A 23,400-nucleotide genomic window follows, 5' to 3' on the forward strand; every position below is an offset into this window, starting at 1 on the left:
ATCTAGACCAGTGTTTCCCAACCTTGGGCCTCCAGCCCTTTTTTGAACTACAATTCCCATCATCCCTGACCACTGGTCTTGCTAGCTAAGGATGATGGGAGTTGTAGTCCAGAAACAGTTGGAGGCCCAAGGTTGGGAAATGCTGATCTAGACCACCCCGCTGTAACGCAGGAAAGCTTTCTCCTAACGTGGGGCCAGAAGCAACGACCCTGAGACTAGTTTGTTGTTAAAGTTATTGGTATTAGCAGTGAATGTTTCACATTGATTATCTGAACTACTTATGAGGTTTTCGTTGATTAAAGCGGTACATGAACCTTGTCAAATAAAACTAAACCACTCCTATCCACTCCGCGCATTCTATGAAGCCGGCTCAGTACCACCGCAAAATCCTATGGGCGTTTTTTACAAAGAAAAATCCAACGGAGCTCATTCCGGGTGGGGGGGTTTAGAAGCTCCCCTTTCCCCAAAACCACCGCGCGCGCAGAGACTGCAGATTAACAGCGACAGCAGGTCTACAGAAGCGAGCCCCACAGCACCCCATTCAGTTCAATGGGACCCCATTACCAGGGAAAGCGCGCATGGGTCCGCGCAGCTCAAAACCGGCTCGTGCCATTTGCAGCTCCCGCTGCAATATACCTCAGAGTCCGAGCTGGGAACCCTCCACCCCCCGGACACGTGCGCCGCCCTAGGGGGTGGGATGCGCACGTGTGAAGCGCCCAGAAGAACCCGAGAGGCGCTCAGAATGTTCAGGACCCGGCCCGCGAGAGGAGAGGATAAAACTGGGAGGAGCCTGCGGAAAAAGGAGCCGGCTTGCCGCCCCGCGCGCTGCCTTGTGGGATGCGTAGTCCCTCCGCATCCCGAGCAAGGGCACAGGCAGGGAACGCGGACTACATCTACCGAAGCACCCCGCGAAGGAGGGGAAAAGCAGACTCTGCTGGTGTGGTGGTAAGTGGTAGCGGACTGGGCTGCCCGCGCAGGCGCAGTGCGACTGAGGAGCCGTTCTGAGGTTCTCGGGCTCCCCAGTTGTGGCTCCGGGGTCGCTGAGGGCTGTAGAGGCGCTGTCGCTCAAGCCAGGTAGGAGGGCGGTTATTCAAATGGGGGGGGGGGCGATTATTTAAATTGGGGAAATTCCCCCCTCCCTCACAAGACACTTGAGGGGGGGGGGACGCCTCAAAGGAGGTTTGTTCTCCTCAGAAGCCCTTTTTTGGGGGGGGTCAGGGGTTGTTAAGGGGACCTCAGGGGTCGTTTTTGTGAGGGGGGGTTTATATATATATTTTGGGGGGGAGCTGCTCCTGAAGACTTCTCTCCACCCTGGACTCTGAACGGAGTTCCTTGTAAGGAAAAGGTGGAGGCTGTTTGGTATTTTTTTTTGGGGGGGGGGTGTTTTGGAAGGTGCGGGGGGGGGGGAGAGAAGGAGGACATTTTGAAAGAGATCCGCCGGGGAGGCGCCCTTCTCTCCCCCCCCACAATACCTTTGACTTTGGGCTGGGGTTTTTTGTTTGTAATTTATTTATGGGAGGGGGCGGCGGCCTATGAATGCATGAGACATTTCGTGCGGGGTGGGGCCAGGAACGGGCAGGATTGGAAAGGGGACATACATATCTATCTATAGATTTGCATATGCAGTCAGAAGATTAACAGTACCAAAAGGACGGCCTTCCCTAATTGCTGATGCAGCCTCGGTTCCAGTAAGAAGTGGAAGCTCATTTCCTCCTTCCTTTCTTCTCCCCCAAGCAAAAAAAACAACAATAAAAAACCTCCACCTCCCCATCATTCCCAGTTTATTCAGGAGCCTAGATTCGTTTCTTCCTCTTCGATTTGCAAACTTGGGCAGCTCCTTGTGCCACCCACGCTCTTCCTCATCGAGACCTTTGGGGTAGAGCCTTGAAGGGGGCAGTGAAACAGACACCGCTTTCCTTAAGTGGGGAGGGCAACTGGGGGGGGGAGGGCATTGGGAGTCCTTCTGAAGGGCTGGCTGACCACTTCTGTGCCTATTTACTTGGGAAGGAAGGCCAACCGTGCTCAATAGTGACATAGGCTTGCTCTCAGGTAAGTGGCTGGCATTAGGATCGCAGGCTTACTCTCTAGTAAGTGTGATTCGGATTTCACTCCTTGAATTTTTGTTTGTAACTTCTTTATGGAGGCGGGGGGGGGGAGCCTATGAATGAATACAGAAATTGGTGTGTGTGTGAGAGAGAGATTACAAGGTGCAGAGTCAGCCCTGGTGTTTTTCCTCTCCTGCCCTACCAGAGGTTTAGGATGCTCCCTCCCTTGCACACTCCTGCAGAACAGCACATCTTTCTACAAATCTAGTGACAAAGGACTTTCCTGTTCTCCCTTTTCATGCAGAATAATGATTTTTCAGTCATCCAAGTCCTCCCTCTTTCACTTTGCTGTGCTTTTTAAAAGGCGGTCCCTCACCCTCTTCAGGTATCTGCATGGAAGTGAATGGGATTGCGAAATGGCCTATGCAGAGCAGTTTACAGGTTGAGGACCCCTCCCTTGTTTACGTTGCTGCTGCTGTTTTCAGTGGCAGAAGGGAGGCTGTCTAGTGCTGGGTACCTTTCAAGGGACGGTAAGCGTTGAGAAACCGAGGATAGGCGCTGCCGCTGCCGCCCCACAGTTCTAAAATTATGCATTAAAAGTGTTGTTTAAAACAAGAACTGCTTGCTGCTGTTTATAAATTGGCCCCACAGATGGTGCTGCAAACAAAGTAATGGATGACCAAGCATCAGTTCTGGCAGCACAGAGAGAGGATGCAGAATCATCCTCCTGACTACCCAGAAATTTTATAAGGGAGTGGTGTTCTGTGAATGCTTTTTTCTTGGGGGAGGGGGTTCAGTATACGCAGATCCCTTGGAACAAGTCAAATGCAACTACCCTGATGAGCTGCAAATGAAAAGGACATTGATCTGTCAGTTGGTACCTTAGGAAAATAGCTTTTCTAAAGATCTTTAAATTCATGTGAAGACTTGTGCAGTTTTTACCAATGACAAAAATGATTATTTCATGGCAACATAGCAAGATTTGCAGACTCGTGCACTCTGAGGCTGTTTCATAGATCTGCTATGATGATGTATTAATTTTTTTTGTAAAGACTGCTTTAAATGCCCTTGGGGTATCAAAGGCAATGACACCAGATCAAGGTGACTCCCCACCCCCCACCCCAAGGGATGGCTTTATAGACAGTTGATTTGTTGCCATAACCTTAAAAAAGGGTGAGGAAAGGAATTTCGACGTCATTGGGAGGATGAAAACATAGTAACATGAAGGAGTTCCTATGGAAGGTATAGTTGCTTACAGTGTGATCCCAACTATTTTCTACTTGAAACTAAGACCAATTGAATTCTATGGTGTTTACTCCATTACATAAGATTAGTCCTGCAGCCTTAGTGACTAATACACTGAACTTGCATTGTTGCTGTATTTGAGACACAGTGTGAGGTGCATTAATACAGTGCATTGGCTGTAACTATTGCATAGTGCAAGATAACATTCAAATGAACTTGCAGAGAATAACAGCTTGTTTCTGCATGTGCATTTCTTCAAAAGTCACTGCATCTTCTTATCCTTGCCTTAAAAATAAACCTGTTTCTTTGACAGATTTATGTGGAAAATAGATTCTTAGTTATGAGTAACATAAAATAGTTTGAGTGGGGTCCTATAAGAATAAAGATGAAACAACAGATTTCTAAAAGAAATATGTTCTTCCCATTGGGAGGCTTAGAGCGGCTATTGCTATATTTGTGCAATGGCAATTATACCTTCTTTGCTGATATGGATATTCAGTTTGAAATAGCAACAATTGTTGTGGAGATTGGCACCCATAGACACTGTCCCTTAAAGTATCATAACTCCTTATAGACTAGTATGTTACAGCTGTGGACAGAACTGCAATTTGTTTTTTATGTTACCATGAGGCATAATCCCTTTTTTGCCACTTTCTGTCTGTAGGAACTTAAAGTACCGGTATGTGTTTTGTTGGGGACGCAGGTGGCGCTGTGGGTTAAAGCCTCAGCGCCTAGGACTTGCCGATCGAAAGGTCGGCGGTTCGAATCCCTGCGGCGGGGTGCGCTCCCGCTGCTTGGTCCCAGTGCCTGCCAACCTAGCAGTTCGAAAGTACCCCTGGGTGCAAGTAGATAAATAGGGACCGCTTACCAGCGGGAAGGTAAACGGCGTTTCCGTGTGCGGCTCTGGCTCGCCAGAGCAGCGATGTCACGCTGGCCACATGACCCGGAAGTGTCTCTGGACAGCGCTGGCCCCTGGCCTCTTGAGTGAGATGGGCGCACAACCCCAGAGTCTGTCAAGACTGGCCCGTACGGGCAGGGGTACCTTTACCTTTTTTATGTGTTTTGTTGTAGCCAACTTTGTGCTTGTGCTGCTTAGAATAGCTGGGTTTCCATTCTTCCTAATGCATAGTTCCGTCCGACAAAAGCTTAGTTTTATTCATATTGCTACATCTTGTGCTTTTCCTTTCGGAAACATGTAGTGAAATTGAGGAGTGTGTTGATAGGTCTGTTCAGTCAAATACAGTAGTCCCTCATGACCTTTCTGTGCTTGTCAAGATCATGGCTGGGTCCTGCATGTTAAGAATTGTGAAGTGTTTTAGAACAGATGATAAAGCTATCTTCAGGCACATGGACTCCAAATGCTGCTTCTGAAACTTGCATGACAAACTTTTTAGGGAGTAGTGTGTGTGTGTTTCTCTTTAGTTTGAGATCACTGCTAGGCTAGTGCATGGGATGTGGCATATAATCTGCAGCAATGTTAGACACTCAGGTATATAATCTAATCGCCCAATGGCACCTTAGACCTAGGTTACAGTAGCCACAATGGAATGTCTTGGCACCGCCCCTCCCCCCAATTCATGATGGTGATGATTAATTCCATTTCTATACCACTTTATATTGTAAATAACAAATCTCAGAATAAATCAATAAATCCAGAATAAATCAAATTCAAGCTTGAAATAAAATATTTCAGATCCTTCTCAAAGTGACATTTTGCTTTCCCCAATCACCAACCTGGCATTAAGAGATCTGTGTGACAGCAGTTGGACCCGTACCAGTCACAAAATGTGTCTGGCGCTTGGCTAATTTCTGACATGGATCTGCAGGTGGTAACGGAAGGATAGTAGCATGGTCATATTTTGCTATAGGATTCAAAAACTGCAATCCAGGTTTGTTTAAAACATCCTTTAAGAAGATACGGGGCGTGATGATTCTAATGCAAGATTGCTTTGTCTCTTTTTCCTCCAGTTTTCTGTGTGGCAGATACATTTGTTAACCCTGGCGTTAACAGAAGGAGAAGATGAAAGATATCGATCTAGGAAAAGAATATGTTATACCCAGTCCTGGGTATAGAAATGTGAGGGAGAGAGGCAGCCCAGGCCAACATGAAGAACAAGACGGGCTGAATTACCGGCAAGACAAACACAAGGTCAGGAGCTATGATTTTTGTCTTTTGAGTGGCAGCTTTTGGAACTGCCTAGTTTAGCAGCTTTAATTTTATTACGTCAGCTTCATATTTATAATGAGAACATATGAAGAGCCTGTAGAGGTCCGGAGGGTGGCAATATGAGAACAGGCTTTCTCTGTGGTGGGTTCCCACTTGTGGATTGTTCTCCCCAGGTAGGCTCACTTGGCACTTTTGTTACATATGTTTAGGCGCCAGGCGAAAACATTCCTCTTCTCTCGGGCCTTTGGCTAATTAAACCCATCTGTGGCCTTTTAAACTGGTGTGTTTATTGGTAATTTTTGTTACTATGTTATGTATTTTTGTGTTTTTATATTTTAAATTGCCATGTGATCCTCAGATGAAGGGTGGTATAAAAACCACTGATTTTATTAAAAACAAACAAGCAAACAGAATTTCACAGTTGCTGTCACAGAAAATACTGTGTGCCAGCTTCCAGTAGATTATGTGTCATGTAGTAAAGAGACCTGTGATGAGGATACACTCACACAGATCATAGAATTATATAATTGTTAAAAACTTCCAAGGAAGGAGAGTCCTTGGATAGTAGAAACTTTTCCTGTTGTCTGCTTGAATGAAATTTTTGGTCGTCACTGGCTTATTTATATGCTATTATTATTGGTACTGGTGTATCCTTGCTGATGGATTTGCCTAGTAGAGTCAGATTTGTGTGGCAGCTGCTTTCATTAGTTTTCCCAACTCTTGTCACCCAAGAACTTAAATGGAGGTATGGTAGATTGAACCTTGTATGTCTTGGTGCTGATGCTTCATCGCCTGCTTTTTTTAAAGCAATGCACCCTTCTAATTGTGGAATGTCAACCAGTTTTCTCTTGATGTGTGGCAGTCAAAGTAGTATGGGTTAATTCATAGACACCCTGCTTATTGCAGGTAGTTAGGCTGCTTTGGGGACGTGGGTGGCGCTGTGGGTTAAACCACAGAGCCTAGGACTTGCCGATCAGAAGGTCGGTGGTTCGAATCCCTGCGACGGGGTGAGCTCCCATTGCTCGGTCCCTGCTCCTGCCAACCTAGCAGTTCGAAAGCACATCAGAGTGCAAGTAGATAAATAGGTACCGCTCTGGTGGGAAGGTAATTGGCGTTTCTGTGCGCTGCTTTGGTTTGCCAGAAGCGGATTAGTCATGCTGGCCACATGACCCGGAAGCTGTATGCCGGCTCCCTCAGCCAATAAAGCGAGATGAGCGCCGCAACCCCAGAGTCGGTCACGACTGGACCTAATGGTCAGGGGTCCCTTTACCTTTAACTAGGTTGCTTTGAGATGAGCATATTATTTAGTACCATGAGGATTTCAGTGAGTGTGGTTGTCCTTTCATATTCATAATTATAATGGTAATAGCAAGGGTTTGGAATCCATTTGTGTCCCATGAAGTTCTAATAGGCCTTCTGGTTTCTGGAGGCTGTATGTAGCCAGGGGATACTTTTACCTACTGAGGGATGGGTGATTTTTCGAGATAGGCAGGGTATAAATAATAAAATTATTATTAAAATTATTAATACTTATTAGAAAAAAGTCTCCTCCAGCACCATAATTCAAAAGCATCAATTCTTCGGCGATCAGCCTTCTTTATGGTCCAGCTCTCACTTCCATACATCACTACTGGGAAAACCATAGCTTTAACTATACGAACCTTTGTTGGCAAGGTGATGTCTCTACTTCTCAAGATGCTGTCTAGGCCTGTCATTGCCCTTCTCCCAAGAAGCAGGCATCTTTTAATTTCGTGCCTACATCACGAAAAAGTTGGTCTTAAAACAGAAATTTGAATGTTGTTTTTCTCCTGTTGTTGTTTATCTCCTGTCTGGCGGGTTACTTGATTGGATTTCCTGGGTAGCCTGGCCAGTCTTTTGTAATGATAAATACTTAGTTCCTGGGCCATGTCACAGGCTCACACCCCATTCATATCTTAAATGTGCCCTTAAGACAGGATTTGTGAGGAAAGAGACAATGGGGAGGTTTCCCACTTTGACCTTGCAGAGAAAACATTTGCCCAGTTTAGGAATCAAAATGGTTCCAGGTCGGTCTTCCTGTGCTGATCTATGTACATGCTTGGTTAGTACATTTATGAACATTTCCATATATCTAAGACCATAAAATTCCTATCACACCATGTGGAAATTCTGAATATGTTTGAAATGTTGAATATTGCCCAGCCCTATAACACTCTTACTGTGATGTGAACTGAGCCAGGGCTGCATCTTCTTTTTTGTTGCATCTGGTGAAGATGCAGTTCTGTCCCATAAAAGCTTATGCTGCAATATATATGGTGCTTTTGTGCTGCTGCTCCTGCCCCCAAATGAAGGAATGTGTTCAAGTGAGTTAATGGAAAACTCCCCCTGCCATTGTTTTTTTTAAGCAGGTGCCCCATAAGAGCTTGGAACCTCAAAGACTGCGCTGTGGGCCATAGTTTCAAGTGCAGTGTCAGCTCTTAGCTTTTCTTTAATGCTATAGGCTTCCTGCTGTTGTTTGTGACTCAGCAGAATATTGCTCTCATTGTTAGGGGAAGTTAGAATTCCTGTGTTCAAATGCTGGTGGTGACCTTTCACTAAGCTGGTTCCACGGGTGAAATCCAGAATCCAATAGTAGCACTTAACTGGCACATTGCTGGTGACAACAGTGTTTCTATAGGCAGGCATCATAGCTCTTCAGATTGGCTTATGTCCTAGCTTGGGTTTATGCATTGTGTAACATTTTCAGCAAAGAAACTTGAAGCAGCTAGGGGTAGTTGCCTGTGGACTGTGCAGCTAATGTAGCATATTTTTAATGTTCTCTGCTCTCCTTGAAGGCTTCCTTTACAGTATCATAATCTGGCCAATTGAACGTGGGTCTGTTAAGTATCTGCGAACAATGTTTGTGAAATTGTGGAGGAAAGAGTTTAAAAAGAAGGTGTCGAAAGCATGGATAATACAATATCCATTTCTGGATACACACATCAAGAGAGCTGCAATTGTGTTGCAAAAATGGGCTGAGCCAAACATTTTTCAAAATCAGAATTAGGGGGTTGTATCCAACAGGGCTTCCCCTTCTTTCTTCTGTGTCCTCCTCCCTATTTGCTCCAGAGCATCTATGATTCTATGATCTCCCAGCATTTTGGAGCCAATTTTGCGGGTGTGTGAGGGCATCAGAGGAGACTGAGTTTCGTTGGATTTAAACTGATCTGGGGCTATTTTTTACTCCCCTTCAACTAACTGCCTTGCCACTCAACCCAGAACAGATAATTTTGTGGCCCTGTTAAAGTTTAAAAAGTGAAAGGATTATCCAGTGGAGTGGGAGGAAATATCCTCTTGGTATCAGCAATGAAATTTATAAATTTAGCTGGTCTACTTGTGTCCTTTCCACTTCACAGTGTAGGCTACACAGCCTTTTGTCATCATTCATGCTTGGAAAAATGTTGGGCCATGACAGTATGCTCTCCCACACTTTATGTTCCTTGTGTTCAGAATGATTCACAAGTAGCATTTTCTTGCCTGAAACAAGACAGGAAATCAGTCTTGATATGACCTGCTGTTATCCTGGAGTTTTCATTTGAGCTCTCCAAGTCTGTGCAGCAACAGGAAAAAAGAGGCTAATCCACATAATGAAATATTAGAAAAGAGATTGAAAACACAGTATCATAATGCTGTCTTATAAATCTGGGGAATGCTGTCTCTCGAATACTGTGTATACTTCTGATGGTCCTAATTAATTATGTTGTTTCTAAATACTGTATTTCCCACACCTGTCCATTTTCCATTGGGGTACCTTATTACCATCTTCTTTCCCCATGATGTTTGCAGTTCGGTATATAAAACTTACAAAGCTATTCTTATAGAATTATTTTTATTCCTACCCTCACACAACACTTGACTTTCTGTTTTCAGTTTTCTATTGTGTTAAGACTCTCGATAAATAAAACTGCAGCGTGAGAGGTAGCTTCATGCCCCCCACATGGCAATGCCATATAATCACTGGCTTGCCTCTGCTTCATAGCACTCCTGGAGCTTGCCCTTACCGTTGCAATTTCTGTCATCTGCCTAGCCTCCCCTTCAAAGCTATCCTGTTAACTCCTTAACAATATATATCTAAGTTCCTCTTTTCTTGCAGAACTATTGTTCATGCCCTCTTCTTTTTGAGGGTGTTTGATCTGTACTTGCCTTCTCTTTTCTCCTCCCAGCTGTGCCAGGCAGCCACTAGGCGGGTCTTGTTGTTTTCTGTCATTGCAATTCAGGCCCCTCCTGTGTCCTTGCAGCCTAGCCTTCAGATGCCATTGGTGGACAGAAGGCATTTCTGCATCCCATGGAGTAGACATGGGAAATGTTGCAATAGGGCGGCCTTGCACATTCTTTTTTTAAAAACCAAACCCGAAACTTGGCTGTGGCCCTCGTTGAAAAACAAAAGTATTAAATTGTCACTTGAAATAATGAAGGGCCTTGCTAGAAGGATAAAAGACATGTAGAAACGAAGTTGCTGAAGTGATCAAACTCTTGCTATTCTTTCCTCCAGGCTACATGTTTTTTGAAATTTATTGCAACTAAGCCTTTTTCACACCTTGCTTGGCAAGGAAGTCCACAAATCACACAGTGTGAGGAGAGACTGTGCAAGGAACACATTATGTAAATGTGCTGAATTGAGTAACTATTTGTGAGAGTTGTATTCATATTTTACGTCAGTGGTTTTAGGGGAGCATGTTGCTGAAGAACCCTAGAACCCTAGAAGTTTTGGTTATGTTAGGCAAATATTTAAACCAGGTTAAAATGATGGAGCTTTGCATAACGATATGACAGTCTCTTTACTGCAGTCTTCCTCAACCTGGTGCCCATCAGATGTTTTGGGCTACAACTCTTATCAACTCCAGCCAGCATGGCCAGCTGTTAGGCATGAAGGGAGCTGTAGTTTGAAGCATCTGGAGGGCAGGATGTTGTGGGAGGCTGCATGAATGTGTTGCTCGCTGCTGTCTTGACTTCTCAATAATTAGAGGACCCAAATACTCCTAGAGTTGTGATACGTTGCGTACTATGACCCCAACCCTTGATCTGCGAAGAACAGCCCTGCATAACATTATTGATTGTTAAATTTCACTGTGCTTCTGGCAGACGCATTGCTGTTCTTTTCATTATTCTTAACTGCAGGGACAAATAGTGAGCCAGAAACTTAATTGTGTGACTGTAGAAGTGCAAATAAGTTGGTACTTAATCCAGTTTGGTGAAGCTCCTGCTAATTCTCTGCAAACAAGGAGTAAAATGGACTGGATTCTCTGTACTATGGCTGATGAAAACTAAATATTTAGAAAAGATTGTAATGTTCTCTTTGAGTTGCATTTCATTAAAAAATATCAGTAGAGCTTTTGGATTACACAGCTAAGTAATTCAGGGAGGAAATGCAAGTTGCTCTTGTGGGCAGCCAAAACTCTCTTCTTAGAGTGTATTAAGTTAATTGTAGAAATAATGTAATAATTAAACAAACAATGCATAATTCAGTCTTGTCAGCAACTATGAGGGCACTAAAGCGCTAGCTGCAGCTGTACCCTTCCATAATGCAAAATCCTTGTAAAATATTTTTTTAAAGATAGATTGTGGTTTCTTTCCACCACCATCCAGAGATTATACATTGCAATATATATGTATATTGTGAGCTACCCTGAACCTCAGCCTTGTGTACTCCCCCCTCCCTGTCTGTGAGGAAGAGATCAGAACCTTCTAGTTCCACTTTAGTTTAACTACAGTTTAACATTGCCTCCAAACACTAAGTTGTTGTTAATCTTAATCAAAGTTTGCTAAGACCGTTACTTAATGGTTTGGAGTTGTCTTGTTTCAGCAAACCATAAGTTAACGACAGTTTATGTGGTTCTAGGTGGCAAGATGGTAATCTTAAAGGGTGATGGGGGCAGGGCTAGGAGCATAAGAGCCCAGGGTTGCAGGTTCTGAATATTTTTACAGTGCAAATACATGCTTAGGAGGTGCATGCCATTTATACACTTTAAAATGGAAGAATTGCAGAGATAGATGCTCTTTTTCTGCATGGTCCCCCACCCACTCCACCATGGCTTGAAGACCAAAGGAACACTATTCATACCTGCCTCTGGGGGTGAAGTCAGACTGCTGCATTGGCAACACCATAGTGACCTCCCCAGGGCGGCAGCATGGGCAGTGTGTGTTTGGAGGTCCTGGGCTGCCCAGACAAATTACCCCTCTCTTGGCTTTGCTGATATGGTCCAAAGGAAAGTAGAGCAATACGTTTGACACCAGCTGGGTTGCAGGAGTTGCATTTAAGGCATACAGTGGTACCTTGGGATGCAAACGGGATCCATTCCGGAGCCCCGTTCGCATCCTGAACAGAACGTAAGACACGATGGTGTGCCTGTGTGTATGTGTGGGTCACGTTTTGTCGCTTCCGTGCATGCATGTAATGTCATTTTGAGCATCTGCGCATGCGCGAGTGGCAAAACCCAGAAGTAAGGCACTCCGTTACTTCTGGGTTGCTGCGGAGTGCAACCTGAAAGTGCTCAACCTGAAGCACCTTAAACCTGAGGTATGACTGTATAAGGCACTATCCAACCATCTTAGGGTTCCTTCATAGGGATTTTTTTTTAATAAAAAAAAACCTTCCTAAAAAAAACCCTGTAAACCAGTTAGAGGTGCTTGTAGCTTTCTCTTATCTGCTTCAGTCATTGAAATGAAATATGTACTGTAATGTATTTTTTCTTTCCGGAAGCAATACCTGTTTAGGTTAGCTAAGGTTAACCACCTGCACCTCCACTTTTCTCTTATGCTGAGCTACATGTATACAGTATAGTATGTTACTGGTTGTTTTATTTCATGAGCGCTCTCTCTCTCTCTCTCTTTTTCCCCACCTTCTTAGTATGGTTTCAGAAAATGAACAGCTATAAAGGCCTTGTGATTTTCAAATCACATGTAATAGCTTCGTGTGTGGGATTATAGAGGATGATAGGATTTTCAATTACTGTGTCTCGTGGGAGCTCTGAGGCAAACTGGAGAAGGTTTTTGAAAAGTTAATCAGGGCTTGAGTAATTCACTTGAGGCTATGCTATTGCAAGTCACATTTGTGTCTCGATTGGGCTACAAGATGAAGATGCAAAATAACATCTTCGTTATGTGCTAGAGAGGCTGGTGCTTTGAGCACAGCAGTGGTCAGGAAAATTTCAAATACTTGCCATGTTACTGAGTGAAGAGGCAGAGTTATTCTTCTGAAGAAAAGAATGGCATGTTCTGACACTTTAACTCTCTTCAGCTCAGTTTGTATTCTGTACCACATGGGCTTTCATAGGCGCTAGTCAAAGGTTGTGTCATACACCACCAATTGTTTAATTATATATTGGAGATTAGATTATACTATTATTCTGTTAGATTCTCCTGTCTGTAAAAAGTCATTAAGTCATTTGTCTTGTAAGAAAGTAAAATTATGAAGCACATGTTTAAAGTACATTATTTAAAAAAGAATCTGTAAAGTATTGGGTGTTCTTGCTGCTAGCAGCTTCATGTGGTATTTTAGCTTTGTGGCATTCTTGTAAGTTAATTAGTGACTTGCCCAATCCAACTTCAAGAATCAGTGGGCTGGGTTTCCTACATCCTAACTGAACACTCCTCTCTCTGTCACACATTTGATATCTACAGATTCCCCTGCTTGAAAAGGTGGGTTTTGGTGTTTGCTAGTTAATTTCAGGAGTGGTGCTCTAGGCCAAGGAACAATAACAGCTGGACTTAACTGCCTTATTAAGGGCATCCTTTGTTGCTAGGCCTAACTTGACTACCCTAATACAGTATAGACTATGTAATGCAGCTCTTGGTTTGTGATTGTTTATGTAGAGAGGATACAGTTTCTGGGCTCCAGAGCTTGGTAGTACAGTGGTGCCCCGCAAGACGAACGCCGCGCAAGACGGAAAACCCGCTAGACGAAAGGGTTTTCCGTTTTGGAGGCACTTCGCCAAAGAAATTTCCCTATGGGCTTGCTTCGCAAGACAAAAATGTCTTTGCGAGTTCCTGCGGGTTTTTCCCCCTCCCCCCTTTTTCTAAGCAGCTAAGCCGCTTATCAGATGATCCGCTAAGCTGATAAGCCGCTAAAAGCCGCTAAACTGCTAATAGCGCTAATCCGCTAAGCTGTCAATGGGCTTGCTTCGCAAGACGAAAAAACCGCTATATGAAGAGCCTCACGGAACGGATTAATTTCGTCTTGCGAGGCACCACTGTATATGCAATAACTTCTCCTTCCTTTTGAAGAATAAATACTTTTTTTCCAAGTTGCATGCAGGTAGGAAGGAATTGTTGTTTCTTTAAGAGTCGTGTCCGCTATGACTTTTGTAGGACAAATTGATAAAGTTATTGCAACTTTGGTGTGTACATAGCAAATGTCTCTCTCCTAATGAGCAATCAGAATTTCTCCTGATTGGAAGATTTGGAATTGTTTGAGAAATGAAGTGAAAGCTTTTTGTTATTTTGAACTCCCTGATGAATTGGGGTTGGCACAGATCAATGAAATGGGTTTGCATGACACAGAGTATCCTTTTCAAATTATCCAAAGCATGCAAGTTAGAAATTCATTTTTGAAAAGCTGCTCTGGGGTGGGTAGAGAAACCACACTAATTTGCAGCTTTAACTAAATGGTGTCGCACCTGTTTCATCCAGTGCTTTGAAATTATTAACTTTGGTTGTTAACAGGATCTTGTGAAAACTGTTCTGGGTGTATGCGCTGGGTGTTGCCAGAAAGAAACAAATCAGATATAGCAATGTACCAGATGAGAACTATTTTCATCAGTCAGGAAAGGCAGGCAAGGAAGGATGGGTCTATCAGTGGCTATTAACCATAACAGCAAAATGGAACTTCAATTTTCAGACGCATGCAACAGGAGCGAGTAAGGTCAAGGAAAAATCCTGGCAGGACATATAGAAGTCCTGGCTCCAGCTTGCTGGAAGGACCACAAAAGACCTTGTTAGTTTCTTATCCTAGAACTGGCATTGCCTTTTCTTAATGCTCTATACATTCTCTAATAATAATAATAATAATAATAATAATAATAATAGTAGTAGTAGTAGTAGTAGTAGTTATGGTATCTCCCCCTGGAAAGCTGGAATTCTGTAGATTCTACATATGCCACTGGATTAGGTAGTGGAGGGCTGTGTTGTAGCTATGTAGATTTCAATTCCCCAGGCAATATGGTGGCCCATGACTCAGACCCATAGGAGAAATGTCACTTGAGGGATTATATTGCTTGAGGGATTATAATTTAAATGCAAACTACTGGTGGTCTTCAGAGCGTTTCTCTGAGGGATATGATGCAGTCTGCCAGTCACCAGATATTCAGTCAGAGGAGAAGATAAAAGATGATCTGATGCCATTCCCTCCAGCAAAGAGCAATTCTGTGGTTTTCCTGTTGTAGATAGGAACGCACTAGCCCCCATCAAGCAGGGTCGTCAAATTGCTTGGAATACAGGAAGCTGGCAGATATAGGTTCAAACCTCTGGCCCATCTAGTTCAGCATTGTCAGCACTGACTGGTAGTGCCTAGCCATGGTTTCTAGATGGAGTCTTTCCCACTTTTACCTGGAGGTGAAGTGGGATATGCAAAGTATGTGCTCTGCCATTCTGTTAGGATCCTTAATATATGAAATGGACTGAGGCAGAAATAATGCTTTTTAATCCAATTTATTTGCATTCTGTTTTTTTCCTGTCAAGCCGTTTGAATTCCAAGATGCATTGGAAACAGCTGCTCGGGCAGAAGGTCTTCCATTAGATGTCCCAACAAATTCTCACTTGGGCGTGTTGGATAAGGGCCATCACAGAGGAAAATATCACCATGGCTTGAACTTGATGAAACCTATCCGGACTACTTCAAAGTAAGACTTTGTGTATTAAACTACAGACACAACTGATCTGAAAATAGAAGTATTTAGAGGTGATAGAAGCATGCTTGTTGGAAAAATAGCAACTTTGATTTTAAAAAGTGAGTTCCCACTCATACAGCTAAGCTTGCTAAGAAAAAGTGGCAGCCACCATCTTGAATAATTAAAGGTCTTATTTTACTTCTGAAAGCTGTAATGTGTTTTATGCTTTTGGTTTTGTTATAATATCTCTTTTCCTCTAATTATAGACATCGACATCCAATAGACAATGCCGGACTTTTCTCCTATTTGACATTCTCTTGGCTTACTCCTCTGGCACGAACAGCCTATAAGAAAGGAGAACTGTTCACAGAAGATGTATGGTCCTTATCAACCCATGAGTCGTCAGAGGTTAACTGCAGAAGGTATGTTTTTGCTATGTTGTCTCTAAAAAGATTTGCCTTCCTTGGGATAGCCTACTGTAAGATGTTGTGTCAGGTGATGATTGAAGGCTGTTCTGGCTACTTCTTTCTGGAAATTTCTCCTATCTGTTTTCTTTGTCTTTTCCCTTACTGTCAGAAATGAACTTAAGACCATCTAATTAAGGGCTATGCCAGTGGCTCCCCTTTGGATCTTCTTCTTTCTCCTCCTTTCTTTATTAAAAATTTCCCACTCTTGTCCCATTTAGTTCATGTTATTTGATGTTGAAGAAAATGGAGGTGAGATTCCTTACATCTGTATTTTGTGTTGTTCCAGGCTGGAAAGGTTGTGGCAGCGAGAACTGCATGAACGTGGGCCAGATGATGCCTCTCTCCGAAGGGTCGTATGGGTCTTCTGTCGCACCAGGCTCATCATTTCCATAGTGTGCTTGATGGTCACACAACTTGCTGGCTTCAGTGGACCAGTAAGTACTATCCATCCTTTGTCTAACATCCAGAGTGGGCTCCATCCCATTGCCAGTGCTAATGTATTCCAAGTTCTTGCAGAGGATCTTCGAAATGTTTTGATTAGTTAGAAATATGCCTTGCAGTTTGCAGAAAATGAATAAGTCTTTTCAGAATGCTGCGGGAATCTTAAAGCTTTCAAACTGTTCTGTGTGTATGTGGCGGTTTTTATTGTTTGTACGAGGTGGCTGGATACGGGAGGGTGATGAATTTTGGGGGAAATCAGCAAAGCAGTCCTTTGTTAGGTCACTTGCTTTGAGTGCTCTCTGCAATAAATGGAATGGAGTGCTGGTACTAAATCACTTCTTAAGATCTGTAGGAAACAGGGCTCAGAGGATTCTGCAGAGCTAGTGTTGTTCGACTTCTTTGAAAAGGCAGTCGGATAGGTTATCCTTCTGGTGGCATGATTGGAAGACTGTAGCTGCTACTTGTAGGTGGTAATGAAGATGCAGCATGTAGGACTTGACATTCACAGCAATTTTTTTTTGTCGCCTGTTTGTTGCACGTGCTGTGCAAGATTTACTCTTTAACATCTTGACTAAATCTATTCTCTACAAATTTCCCTTGAGGAGTAGGAGCAGTGTTATTGCTTGTAGTACACATTTCAGTGTGCTGTTAAGCGGGATGGTTCAATGCTTGGGTAAGTACAGCTGAGGTTAATGTTAAAAACAGTCTTGTCTTTTGTCTCTCTCTTTTTAAAAATTTCCAAACCCCACTCATTTTCTTAAATCTCGAAAGTTTTCTTGCGTTCCTTGTTAAGAAGGGAGTAAGTAGTTTTTCTTGGTTTTCTTTGTTCTGTTTTGTTTGTTAATAGCTGGTGGTGGAACTTTGAATCACTTGCAAGTGGCTTTATTTGATAATGCTTTTAATTGCCAGTAAGAATGAGGTTTAATCAGAACAAGCTTCCCCCAAGAAGAGCTTCTGTCATTGTTTCACTACAGGGACCTGTGGATGCTCTTACCTCTAGCATAGAGTCGGTAGCAGAGTTGCCCCTTATGTCTTTGGACTACATGATTCCAATCTATCAAACCCAAACTGCAGGACAGGAAGGAACTGAATAGAATATACTCTGTGCTGGATTAGGATGTACCTAATCTGTGCACATCCTCCATTACTCAGTAACCTGTGTTCTCTGAATGAAGAACTCTATTAATTGACTTTGTTGTCTAGAACAAGAGAGGAATCCTTACTACCTCGCTACTTTGAAACCTAATTGCTGTTCATGCTGAAATATCAGTGTTTTTTGTTTTTTTGTTTTTAAATCTTTTCGTGTGAGAGTGGTGCTTGAAAACAGAGCACCCAAATTACCCTTTTGTATTGCTAAGTAAAGTGAGCCATTTTTGCAAATTGCCATTCTCAGGAGTAAACATGGTATGCTAATGGGAAGCAGCAGTTCTTAAAATTCTTAAACATAGAGGTGTTACTGTCCATAAGTTCCTTGTATATCCAGATGTGCAATAGTCTGCCCCCCTCCCCCTTTAAAGTATATTTTGTAAAAATTTCTTTCCTGGCACTGTTTTCAGACTCATGTTAACCCTTCATCCAGTTGAGACAACATGGGTTTGTCTAATGCCTGTAGAGCTCAGAATGAGATGTAACTTTTAAAAATATGTTCTATTGTGGGGGCTGCTAAGCATTTCATGTTCAGGTTTGCTCAGTCCTGCCAAAGGTATTAAATTTGGGTTTGGATGATGCTCAAAAGCAGCCTTTTCTCTTTGGAAGAACAGCAAAAGTTCCTGTTGCAGTGAAGTGCAGTTTGATTCCTCATTTAGTTTTTGAAGAAGGTGTATTGTGGGGTGTGGGGAGGGGGGTTGGTTGGAAGGAGGAGCTATTTGAGGTAAGCCTCCAACTCTTCCAGTTCAACTCCAGCCACAGCTTCCTTTGTGCTGTAAAAGCTGGATGCAGCTGGGGGGGATTTTTCTCTGTAGTGGAACCAATGACAGAAGCTGTTCTTTAGAATTTCCAGGATGGCTGTATTCTGCGATCAGAATGAGACAGTCAAGCTGGGCAGAATCCAACGCCAAGATGAAAGGTAAGGTGACGTTTATTCATGGGAATGCTTAAGATAGTCAGGCAGCTAAGGGCAGCTGTTTCCATGATAGTTTTCAGAAGTAATTTCCCATACCTCTGCTAGTTTTGGTAGCTATAATTTTTGTACAGTTTTATATGATGATATTCTCTTCATTGCTTTAACCAAAAACAATGTTATAAGATTGAAAATGTTGTCATTTCCCCTCTTAATATTGCTATAACAACTTTCTTCAAATCTTAAAAAAGTGTAACCAACCTTTCTTATTCTACACTGGAGTTTCTGATTTCGTGTGCAATAAAAAGGAACACTCTAAATTAGAGAAGAAGAGAATTCCTTCTGATGTTGCACATGCTCTGCTAGAGACTTTTCCCCCTGTACCACACCTGTCAGTGTGTTGTAAGGTTTTGGCTCAGGAGTTATTGGCTCTTCCACTGACTCAGCTGCCTTTGTAGGATTGAATGCTAGGAAAGAACCAAATACCTTCTTGCTTAAGTAACACCAAGCCAGCTGCTATGTCTTGAACATGAAGGATGTAAAGCAAGGCCAATGGAGGAGAAAGCTGGCTTACATAACCTTGAAACATGAGCTGTTGCACTTTGATCAGGAATTTGTATAAGGCTCTCTTTTTGTGCTTTTAATGGTCACTTTGGGAACATGATGGACACCTGGCTCTTAACATGTGCACATGGAAGTGCATGGGAGAAATGCTATACAGTTGAGTTCTCGATTATGACATTCAGAGTTGACTCCCTCAGGACTCACGTGCTTGTTCTGCCTCCATTTTTTAATCTGTCACTTGATGCTGGGCTTTAGCAGCTATTACCTTTGCTTGAAGCAGTGTGCGTTCGTTTCCCATCCATTCTTGTGTTGCACAGAACTCTGATTTGCAAACCTTAGTTTAGTCAAGAGGACTTCCTGCGGACTCTGAAAGCCTTCCCAAACCGCTGCCTTGGTTTCAGATTTTTGTGGTTGGCAAAGGTACTTCAGCTCTGATTAAAGAACCCTAAACGCCAGCATCTGTAGGCATCGTTGAAAAAGTCCGACTGGGAAGCCTTATTGTAGTAGAGCTCTGTTAAACCAATCACGAAAGCCCACCTGGCCTTGGAAGTCTTCCTGACTAGCCACACAAGTTTCGCTCTTCCTCGGACTTTGTGAACAAATACTGGCTCTGCTTTTTCATGTATCGTTTAAATTCTTTGTGTATGTGAAGTTTTAACTTGGTTTTGTGTCGGAAGCCAGACTGTATGTTGGATTCAGGCCTTGTATAACTTTTCCTTGTGTGTGCAGATTTGTATGTTTTCCACAGCACCTTTCTTTTCTTTTCTTTTGTACAGTGTTTGTGAGATGTTTTTATCCATTTTAATATGGTGGCACTTTACAAAATAATAATAAAGTTACTGCTCCCATTTATTAGTACTTAATATTGCGATGAACGTGAGTTGTGTACTGCACTGTGCCCCTTGGTCAGCACATGCGATGGGGGACTCGTGCTTTGGTGCTGTTTCCCTCTCTCTTTGCAGGTGGTGTTTGAAATGTGATTGCCGAGGTAAAATTGTTTTTGTCTTTTGAGGGGGGAGGCCGGGGTGGAGTGGGAGAAGGGTTGCATTTTTTTTTTAATTGTTGCTATCGCCTTTTTTATTTTCTTGCTTGTCCTTTTCTTTACTATTAAACTGCTGATGTTTATTTTCAGGAATGTTTTGCAAAATGTCCTTCTCACACTCTTCCCCAGTTCAACTGTAGGTACATTTGTTCCTTTTTATCAAATAAGCACGTTTGAAACAAAGAAATAAAACAGGTCTTAATGTCATGTGTATATCTTTTATTTTTTATTTTTAAAAAAGATGTGCTCAGTTTTTGCATAAGTACAGATTACTATAAAGAATATGATGATGGATTGCTTTCAGCTAACTGACAGATTTATGTTAAGTTAGATTACCTCAAGGAGCAGGATTTTCTTATAAACCATTGAAAAATTCCAAATTATTTCACTTGCGGAATTTTGACTTTACTGCTTGTTTTCAGCATGGATTATTTAATAGCTGTGGTTCCAAAGACTTCCGATCAACAATACATGTTTCTTACTGGAAATGAAGTAGCTCCTTATTTCTAACTTAACATAAAACAATTAAATGGTTCCTCTGGCACATTGAGGTGTTCATGCATGTTTGCATTTCTCCCTGTAGGCCTTTGTTGTGAAACACCTCCTTGAATACACGCAGCAAACGGAGCCCAACCTGCAGTACAGCCTCTTGTTAGTTTTTGGCCTCTTAATGACAGAGATAGTGCGCTCCTGGTCCTTGGCTTTAACCTGGGCTTTAAATTACCGCACTGGGGTCAGACTGCGTGGAGCTATCCTTACCATGGCTTTTAAGAAAATACTCAAGCTGAAAAATATCAAGGAAAAGTCTTTGGGAGAGGTAGGCTGAAATGCATCCTTTTGCCATTGCAAAAAAAAAAAAAAAAATTCCTGGGAGGTGGGAGTGGGTGGTGTGGGGATGCCCCCACATACTCAGAGTAACCTGCAGTTCAAGTCAAACAGATACAGCCCCCAGCTAGACAGATAACTCAGGCAAGCAGTTTATGCAGAGGGCTCTGTGTGTTCCCTCCACAGCCTTAACCTGTCCCAAGTGCCTTCTGATAACATGCTGTTTAGTCGTTATCTGAACTAGTCCTGCTTAAAGTAAAGCCAGGAAGGATAACAAGACTTCTGAAGGTGGGGAGCAAAAAATGGTCTGCTGTGCTTGCTTCAAGGAGTGTTTATCCGCAAGTGCCTTTGCTCTTGCATTTCATCTTAATTGGCTTGGCGTGGGGTAGGGGCAGACTTACCTGAAAGGCCAGCATCACCCATATGAATCTCTCCAAGCTATTCGGTTGGCCCTTCCTGGCCATACAATTGATGGATATCAAGTGCAGGGCTTCTTCTGCAGTGGTACTCAAATGTGGAATTCCCTTGCTGGGGAGTTTTCTTTCCCCACCTTTGGATTTGAACAGTCATTTGGAGTTTCTTTCTTTCTTTCTTTCTTTCTTTCTTTCTTTCTTTCTTTCTTTCCGTATTGCTCCATAGCTGCCTTTTAGTGTTCAGTTTTATTGACTGGTAGTTGTTTTTTAAAACAAAATGAATTAAATGGTTGTTGTACACTGCTTTGAATGCACATGTGCAGAAAAGCTGCCTGTAAATAATAGGAGTTAAATCTTCTGAGGATAATGTTCATCTCTTCTCCCTGGTCATCTTTCATTTACATTGTGTTTCAGCTCATAAACATGTGTTCTAATGATGGACAGAGAATGTATGAGGCGACAGCAGTGGGTAGCTTGTTGGCTGGAGGTCCTATCGTTGCTATTCTTGGCATGGTTTATAACGTCATCATACTGGGACCAACAGGTTTTTTGGGATCAGCAGTCTTCATTCTTTTCTACCCAGCGATGGTGAGTAGGTGCCTATCTGCCTATGAGCTGAATGTGTATTTAGGAAGGAAAGGTCAAAAAGTCTGCTACAATCAAATGTGATTCTTTTTTTATATGAGTAGCACTTCCTTTGTGTAAAGGAAAAAGTGTGTCAGCTGCATGTTGGTGGTCGCATATGAAGGTCAAACATTGATCTTCTTTGCTAGATGATACACAGAAATAAGGATCAATTACAGTTGTGGTAAATCTGCAAAGAAGTCAACCACACAAATAGATATGGTTCCCAATGCTTTTTGATGAAACTATTTAGGGAAATGTCTGTAAAAACCATGAAGTCTAAAAACATACATTTTTTAAAAAATACCCCATGTAATATATTTAGTAAATACACACTACAGAATGTTAATCATATTGCACACAGCACGTCACATACAATATCTAAACAGTGTTTAAAACTATTACAATGACTGACATACAAAAACGTAACCCAAAATTGTTTTCTAAAAAAATCCAGTCTTCTGAATAATATTACTGCATTTAGAAAGTTGTAGCTTTAAGCAAGAGAATGAAATGTGGTTTGTTCGTGGCAGACTTTGTTATTTCCTTTTAATGCTCCCTGCCACTTATCCTGTGTCTGGATGCTTTCAGATAGCCTTCCTTCCTTCTTGGGCAGCAAGACCCCTAGAGATGAGAAAACCACCATTAAGTCACCTTGCACAGCCCTGGTGAACTTCGATTAATATGTGTTGTTTGTTGTTAAAGGTGATCCTACTGTGTCTGCTCTTGGGTTTTATGGTGCCTCTTTTCATTGCAGATGTTTGCATCCCGCCTTACAGCTTATTTCAGAAGGCAGTGTGTGTCTGTAACCGATGAGCGTGTCCAGAAAATGAATGAAGTTCTTAATTACATTAAGTTCATTAAAATGTATGCCTGGGTCAAAGCCTTCTCTCAGAATGTTCAAAGTGAGTGTCAGTTTCCTTTCTCTCCACCTCCCAACAATTTGGCAAGAAAGAGACCTTGCTAGATCATTTAGCACTCTGCTTCGGCTGAAAGCTGGTCATGACACTGGAAACTTCTTTCTCACTGTTGTTGAACTCGTATGGCTGTTTGTAATGCAAGAGCCAATCTGCATTCATGCTTGGGATTGCTAGTCTTAAAAATGACGCGCTCCAGTGCTGGGCATTTTAAAACCTAAAACATAGGCATATTATTTGTCTTTGGTATTAGTACTTATCTATATCATCATTTTGTTCCACGATAAGTTTAGTTCTGGAACATATCTGTGATGTCATGACTGAAAGTTCTCTAACTAACATGGAGAGCTTCATGCATGCGCTGCGTGTTCTCCTTGTCTCATGTGTTTTGCGGTTGTGTTCTCTATTCTCAGAAATCAGAGAGGAAGAACGCAAAATCTTGGAACGTGTTGGATATGTCCAGAGCATCACTGTAGGAGTGGCTCCCATAGTTGTAGTCATTGCCAGTGTGGTGACCTTCTCTGTTCATATGATCCTTGGCTATGATCTAACAGCAGCTCAGGTAATGTTAACTTCAGACATGGGAATGGGCAGGCTGGGTGGCTGAAATCATCCTTTACCTGCTTCTGGTCTGTGACGCTTCTTCCCATTGCCATTACATTGGGTGAAGAGAGCTTTCCTCCACCTTGGTAGTTGAAAAATCGGGGGTGAACAAATAAAAGCAATAATTACCAACTTTAGGATCCAAC

General features: G+C 42.6%; 1 protein-coding gene across 5 annotated transcripts in view; it reads left to right on the top strand.

Annotated features, from left to right (window-relative positions):
- The first annotated feature begins 969 nt into the window (after positions 1 to 969).
- The window catches only part of ABCC5 (ATP binding cassette subfamily C member 5), a 48,047-nt gene continuing 25,616 nt past the window's right edge, over positions 970 to 23,400 (top strand). The window contains exons 1-9 of one of the 5 annotated variants that reach the window (XM_083739129.1): positions 970 to 1,074; positions 5,257 to 5,439; positions 15,151 to 15,311; positions 15,566 to 15,721; positions 16,053 to 16,200; positions 20,456 to 20,689; positions 21,525 to 21,698; positions 22,492 to 22,639; positions 23,065 to 23,213. In XM_083739129.1, coding sequence (XP_083595255.1) covers positions 5,311 to 5,439; positions 15,151 to 15,311; positions 15,566 to 15,721; positions 16,053 to 16,200; positions 20,456 to 20,689; positions 21,525 to 21,698; positions 22,492 to 22,639; positions 23,065 to 23,213 — 1,299 coding nt within the window. In that variant the 5' untranslated portion in view covers positions 970 to 1,074; positions 5,257 to 5,310. Of the gene's footprint in view, positions 1,075 to 5,256; positions 5,440 to 15,150; positions 15,312 to 15,565; positions 15,722 to 16,052; positions 16,201 to 16,315; positions 20,013 to 20,455; positions 20,690 to 21,524; positions 21,699 to 22,491; positions 22,640 to 23,064; positions 23,214 to 23,400 lie in introns of those variants that run through there. The other 4 variants (XM_083739130.1, XM_083739134.1, XM_083739132.1 and 1 more) reach the window with 4 other exon arrangements.

This window comes from Podarcis gaigeae (genome assembly GCF_964106915.1).
Source record: "Podarcis gaigeae genome assembly, chromosome: 5".
In the NCBI taxonomy this organism is placed as follows: domain Eukaryota; kingdom Metazoa; phylum Chordata; class Lepidosauria; order Squamata; family Lacertidae; genus Podarcis; species Podarcis gaigeae.